The sequence below is a fragment of the Lithobates pipiens genome, unplaced genomic scaffold, assembly GCF_037356315.1.
Source record: "Lithobates pipiens isolate NorthernLeopardFrog02 unplaced genomic scaffold, aLitPip1_a1.2 Scaffold_22, whole genome shotgun sequence".
Classification (NCBI taxonomy): Eukaryota; Metazoa; Chordata; class Amphibia; order Anura; family Ranidae; genus Lithobates; species Lithobates pipiens.
This window is the reverse complement of record NW_027507784.1, coordinates 130,788,084-130,795,337: the sequence shown is the minus strand read 5'-3', so window position 1 is coordinate 130,795,337 and position 7,254 is coordinate 130,788,084. Positions and strand designations below refer to the sequence as shown.

Genomic DNA, 7,254 nt, shown 5'->3' with positions numbered 1-7,254 from the left:
AGCTAACCATAGACCTATAGATTATCTGCAGATTTCCTATGGTTAGATGGAAAAAGTGCAACAGATTTCTCCATGTTCGCTAAACTGTGTGGATGGAGGAATCTGCCACTTTTTGCATCTAACCATAGAAAACCTGCAGATAATCTGTAGGTGTATGGCCAGCTTTAGATAAAATAGCTCTTATTAATACCATATCATTGATATTGATTTAAAGCAGCTGTGCAAAGTAAAGGAAAACCTGGCCCATTGGGGGGTACTTAAGGACTGTGGTTGAGAACCACTGAATCAGGGCACTGATAATCAGTGCAGTCCCACCAGAGCTGCCAATCAGTGCCCATTAGTGCCGCCTTATCAGTGAAAGAGAAAATTTACCTGTTTGCAAAAAATCTGAAAAAACTATGAAAAGGTTTTTTTTTGTTTTTGTGTTTTTTGTTTTATTGTCTTTTTTTCGTTTATTTAGCAAAAAATAAAACAGCAGTGATGAAATACCACTAAAAGAAAACTCTATTTGTGTGATAAAAAAAAATAAAAAAAACACTATAAAAGTTTGCATTGCATGACCTGCAATTGTCATTCAATACAACAGAGCTGAAAGATGGAAATTGGCCTGGTCAAAAAAAAAAAGGGAACGCTAGAAGAATTTGTTATGGCTAAGCTTGTACAGTATAATACATGCAAACATTCACATATTGCTATTTAGAAAATAACTATTTTTTTTATGTTAAGCGTTTCAGAGCAGAAAGACTCCATGTGCTGGGAACCTTGAGCTTGGTTTGGGGATCCTGAGGATGGTTTTCTGCCTCTGTCCTTCCCTCAGGGCCACTTCATGGACCCCCTGCTAGCTATCCTCTTCCCACACACTGAGCTCCATGCGCCTCCCACCTCTTTTATAGACAAGGGGCAATCCTGCCCTCCAGTGACGTCATGTCCAGCGAGCAGCCAATGGTAGAGTCGGAGGAGTAGTGAGTGAGGGAGCCCCGGCCGGTGTGCGGAGTGTATGTATATATATAGTGCTCGCCCGGACTCCGCTCTCTATCCACAGTACGGCACGGAGCCGCTTTATCCTCTAGCGCTTTCTCTGCTTTACTCCGCTATCTGTGACTGTCGGTGCCGCTCCCCGGGAGATGTGCCAGTGATCGGCGGACATTCAGCTCTGCACCCTTTTCTATACTAGGCAATTGCCCCCCCCTCTAATCCGGGAAGATGCCCCGGGGGCCCCTGACCGGGCTGCTCCTGACCCTGTGTGTGAGCGCCGCCGTGCAAGCCGCCCCATCTGAGAGGACCAAGAGCCGCAGACAGGCGCAGCATGCCGTGCAACCGGTGCTGGCCGGAGACACTTCTCAGAGTAAGACATTTTACTGGGGGGGGCTATGGAGGGGCATCTCTATAGGGGGTGGGAGAGTAAAGGTAATCTCTATAGGGGGTGGGAGAGTAAAGGTAATCTCTATAGGGGGTGGGAGAGTAAAGGTAATCTCTATAGGGGGTGGGAGAGTAAAGGTAATCTCTATAGGGGGTGGGAGAGTAAAGGTAATCTCTATAGGGGGTGGGAGAGTAAAGGTAATCTCTATAGGGGGTGGGAGAGTAAAGGTAATCTCAATAGGGGGTGGGAGTGTAGAGGTAATCTCTATAGGGGAGGTCATCTCTATAGGTGATGGGAGAGTAAGGGCAATCCTCTATAGGGGAGGGGGAAGGTCATATCTATAGGTGATGAAAGAGTAAAGGTAATCTCTATAGGGGAAGGTATTCTCTATGGGTGATGGGAGAGTAAGGGTAATCTCTATAGGGGAAGGTAACCTCTATAGGTGAGGAGAGAGGGTGGAGGTCAATTCTATAGGTAAAGGGAGAGTCCACCACACCTGAGGAGCTGCATGTTGCCCCATCTTGGAATAGATCTCCCCCCCCTCACATTTCAGGACTGGGGCTGCTATAGTTCTGTATGGGGGGGGGGGCAATGGATGTGGGTACAGCTATTGTGTTGGAGGTTAGGAAAGGCAGGCTGTTGTCCATGGTAACTAACGTCCCATTTCTTCAGAACAGCATTTCTCAATGGTGTTCCTCTCTGGGGGTCCTCTGAGGGGCATTCAGTGTTTTTTGTTTTGTTTTTTCTTTCTTAGAGGTGTGTGTGTAGGGGGGTCCTCTCAGGGGTGTTGGGGTTCTTTGAGCCATTAGCAACTTCTACCTCAGACGGGTAACCACTGACACCAGTGATCCTTTTTATCAGTCTGTAATGGTGGCCCCACACCTAAAAGTGGGATTGAGCAATTCATCATGGAATTAGACTATATGATAGAATCTATGATTTCCTGAAAAGATCCATACTGTGTAATCAGGTTTTAAGCTAAACTGGTTGATTTTAATAGAAATACTTCTGCATCATTTTAAATGGAAAATCTGATCACGGGAAAGTAGATTGATATATTTCCCAAGGTTCTGACCTTATCTTCTCTCCCTGACCATAATACAATTAACATGGGCTCATTCATACTGGGAATGTGGTATGGAAAACCTCACACTGGATGTTTCCCAGCACCATGTTCGGAAGGCACTGGGTGTGTGATCTGCTGTAGGTGTCAATATAATAATGACACCCCAAACACGGATTTCAAATACAGTAGGTTTACCGGCACCGGATTTTTTGGTACCACAGTGCATTTTTGCAAAGTAGTGCATGCACTAGGTTTGGTGCGATCCAATTCGATTTGGGCTAAAAAAATCACACCACACTTAATCACATAGGAATCGCACAGAGATGTGCTACACGCTCAGGTGTAGACTGGTCCTATGATGAGCTATAAAATTGGTCCATGGTTTGCCACTATAATGACCACAAGTGTGAGGAATGTTCTTTCCATGACCATCACACCCATGTCCTGTGAGCTGTAGGTATACTCCATTATTAGCAGGGTGTTCTCTGAGCCTGGAAAGTTCAAGGGTTCCTTCATCTTAAGGTGGAGACAGGCTGCTTTAACCTGTAAGTAGGTACAGAATTGTCAGCGTTGATTTTATGTGGGGTATAAAACTGGTGAAGATGTAGAGGGTGACCATCGCAACCAGAAATCTTGTATTAAAAGCCAATAGACACTGCTAACAAAGCTCTATGGATCCTTGTTTTTAAAGAAAAAAAAAAAAAAAAAAAAGTTGCATGTAATTCTAAAAGTTGATCATGTGGCTGAAAACTAGTTATTTGTTCTGTTCAAACTTAGAATTGAGTTTGACGAAGGGAATCTGGTTGCTATGAGAAGCTGCACCACTTTTCTAATGTGTGTTTTTGTTTTTTTTTTTTTTTTTTTTATTAATAAAATTGAGGTGTTGCTATGGACCATTTGGCTTCCTTGTTTTCATAAACCTTCTGGTGTCGGTTTGGAATCTATGCATTCACCCTGCCCTAGATCACATCTGAGCCATTTGAAGCACTTTTCTAGAAATGTTGTGATGGATTGCCATTGTATCCTACAGTGAATTGTTCACACCTGAGCGTTGTGTGTCTTGAAGCTCATCACTTGAAAAAGCATGTGGGCTTCTTTGGGGCAAAGTGGCATGTTGGTTCCCACAGAATTCAGTGGGCGCTCTTGGAACTTCACAAAACATGAGTTTTTCCTGCTATATCTTTCCCTCTCCTAGTAAATGGGTTTCCATTGGCTGAAACAAAAAATCCTCACGCCTGAATGTGTGAAAAACACACAAAAAAAAAAGCCCAAAAACCTCAAGATGACTTAACTTAAGGAACTGAATGGGACATTGCTTGTCTTGGTCAAGTTATTCCTACAGCCCTTTGTGAACCTGGCTAGATGTACTGCATTTATTTATTTTTATTTTTTATTTTTTCCATCTCGTAGGTTCAAACAATAGCTTCTGGGAAGTCACGCCTTATGCCCCTTTCAAAGGACTCTTTCTGACTGCTTACCAGTTCTGATAAACCTTTGTGTTGAATCTGTTACATTATATCGTTTGTTTTTTGTTTATAAAGACTTTCATTTTTAACTGACTACATTCCGTCCTAATTCTTCCAAATACTAGTATCCGTTCACAACTCCTGAATCAGAAAAGTGTAGAGACAAAGTACTGTATGTCACAGCCTTTCTCAACTTTTTACCACAGAGGAACCCCTAATTTTCAAGTCTCTTGGAACTTTTACTAAACTCCAATTCATGGTGGTCAATGGGGGGGGGGGGGGGGGGGAGAGAATGTCCCCTACATTGGTGTTCAGTAGAAATAATGCTCTACTTACCGGTGGCTAACAAAATAATTGGTGGCTTTGGATGGTGCCGTTGACTCTATATAATTAAGCAGGCACCAGAAGACAGAGGTCAGCCACACTTCAAGGAACCCCCATGGAACCTTGGTTAGGATTGCCTGGTATATCTTGAGCCGTTCTGTTGATCTGTGATACAGAATGTAATTGTCTTCTCCATATCCCTCTAAAAGTGAATGCTTCATCCTTCTCAGTTATGTAAGATGACATTGCCTTACTATTTATTTTTTCCTTCGGATGTGTTTGCCGGTGCTGTAGGGAAATATATTACTTGTGCTGAATTCCAGCACTGTAGAGATATATAAGGGATTTTAATGAAGTAAAGAGTCTGATTTCTGGCGACTCGTCTGCTTCCTTTGTTTTATTTCTGGAGACTAAAAGAAGACTCAGTTTGGTCTCATTTGTATCTCATGTTTTCCATAGCTGTCTCTTGGCCTAATGACCCCTCAACCAGGAAAAGTTTTCTTATAAGGGACTTGCTGTTAGGCGATTTATTGCTATGATTCCACTTGCACACCCATCTCTGAGGAGGTTAGCTCCAGATGTGTGCTACACCCAGATCAGTATGAAATGACCTTGTCTGAATTTTGATCTACAGTAGTGTAATAAAGGAATTTTCTAAAAATGCTTCTCGTGCGTTAGCATTTTAAATGGGTTTAAGGAAGTGTGTGTATGTATGTTATATACACTGCTCTCTATCACAGCCAGGAAAGTTGTAGCTTTCATTTTCTACCCTTTACTGGGACAACTGGTCTTAAAGTAACAGTAAAGCCTAGCTCTGACTAGTCTTTAAAAGTGTGACCCCCCCCCCCCCCCCCCCCGAAACATCTATGCTGTATAAAAAGTGTACTTGTCTTTTAATGCAGTCATGTGATTCAGCAGGTCTGGCTGCCCTATGTCAGGAGCGCTTGATAACTGCTGAGGATTCTGGGAGCCCTGACGTCGTCCATCGGCTCCCATGGCCCAACCATTGTTGGCACTTCCTTTACCCTGCAGCAGCTGCTCGCTGGATTATGTAGCTTGGTGTGGGGTGTTTTTTTTTTTTTTTTTGTTTGCGTGGGGATGGAATATTTTAAAGACTAGCTAAGATTAGGCTTATCTTGTTGCCTTTTGGCTTATCGCTAGCTTGTGGCTTTAATTTCATCCTCCACCACATGAATTATTTGACTAAAGCTGTCCATTTACTGTGTAAATCTTGGCTAGTTCATAATAAGCAGATGGTCATGTTGACTCCACTCAACCTCCTTCGCTTGTAAAATTGGAAAATTGTTGGTCGGACAGCACTTGTATCTAGTCAACTGCAGGTACTAGTCAGGTTTTCTGGCACTGCCTGTCAGTGAGAGATTTCATCCTTCCGTACTATTTAGGTGGATGATGATGGAATCGGTTAGAACAGAAATATCTTTGGGTGTATGGCCAGCTTAGTAATGGTAATTGATCAGGTGTAATAGCTGTGTGCTGAATTTTGATTGGCTGTGACTCATGGGAAAATCCATGTTCCAAAATCTTATCTTAAATTTCAATTTGGCTAGTGAATTGTATTGCTTGAACTTAAATGCCCACCACTATCCAAAACTTTCAAAATGCTACAGCCTGGGTCAATTTTTATTTGGTTTCCTTCACCACCTGCTCAGATGATATAGGGTCAAAGGGCGAGGGATGCTGGAAAAATCTTGCCAATGGAGATGCAGTCACAAAACACAAGTTTAAATGTGGAAAGAAGAGAAGCCCTGCCAGGTTTTTGTGATCTTTCTATTCCAGTGACTCCTCCCCTCCCATTACTTTCATATATCATGTGGTGCCACCTGGAGGTATAGATCTCCCCAGTGGGGTCACTATAGTGAAAATGTCTGGAGCTGTAATCCTTCCTTAACTTGTTCAAAGCTTATAAGGAATATTGTCTGGAGCTCAACTTTAAACCTTAATTCTAGGCAAAAGTCGAAATGCAAAGATGGAATACAGATGAGAGCTATACTACCTATACCTGAGATAGACAGTTGCCACTTAAAAGCCATGAGGCTATAGGTCTCCTCTCTATCTGATTGGACAGTAAAAGGAGAAGCAGCAGCTGGATAAGCATTTATCTCCTCTATCCGCATGCTTCCTGCACTGCAGTATAGCTAATTGGCCCCTTTGTACTGATTTTTCCCTCTTCCAGTGTAGGCTCTGGTACAGGGACTTCAAGATGCTGATACAAAGTCAAACTATTGATGTGTTAAAGCTTAATTTCATGTTTCCTGTCACTTTAGTTTGTTTTATTTAGGCCAAGATAGCCCAAATTAACTTTCCATTACTAAGTGGTTTGGTCACTCTGTATTCTGTATATCTTACTGCAGGAACAACAGCTACATACAGTATGTGGTGCTGTCTCCTGCAGCAGTACGAGTAACTTCCCATCTGCTGCTGCAACTAAATAAACTTGGCCTGAATGCTTCTCTGCCCTTCAGGAGAAGCTTTGTATTATCAATTTAATACAAGGCTTCCTGTGATTGGCTGAGCTGGAGATCATCTCCATCTTGGCCAATCAGAGGAAGCCTTGTAATCATTTAATACAAGGCTGACTTGATTTGGTAATAGCCAATGCTGCATCACACAGTATTAAAACATAATGATGTATGATGCTAGTGGCCGAATCACTTAGTATTGGAAATGGTTCATTTGGACTAGCTTGGCCGAAATGTAAAATGGGGGAAACCTGGAAGTCCGCTTTAACTTGTATCTGCCTGGCCTTCAGATTTAAAATCAACTTTCTGCAATATAGCAAATCCTTGGTCTGCGAGTGTTTTGAAAGATATTATATTATATTCTTGATAAACAAGTGCCGTCAAGGCACAACTGAGTATAAGAGAAAAGGCGCCTCTAAGTGTAGCAATATGATTACATTTAATGAAGATCCAACATTTAGCAGCTCCTAGGGTTAATGTTTTAAACAGGCACGTCAAAGTATGCAGGCATCCGGGGTAAAGCTGTTCGCAGACCACCCTCCGCACAGCCGGCTCTCA

General features: G+C 42.6%; 1 protein-coding gene across 7 annotated transcripts in view; it reads left to right on the top strand.

The window, feature by feature from the left end:
- The first annotated feature begins 1,024 nt into the window (after window positions 1-1,024).
- FN1 (fibronectin 1) overlaps window positions 1,025-7,254 on the top strand; it is a 79,645-nt gene continuing 73,415 nt past the window's right edge. For all 7 annotated transcript variants that reach the window (XM_077448314.1, XM_077448320.1, XM_077448319.1 and 4 more), the window contains exon 1: window positions 1,025-1,345. In XM_077448314.1, coding sequence (XP_077304440.1) covers window positions 1,204-1,345 — 142 coding nt within the window. In that variant the 5' untranslated portion in view covers window positions 1,025-1,203. The remainder of the gene's footprint in view (window positions 1,346-7,254) is intronic.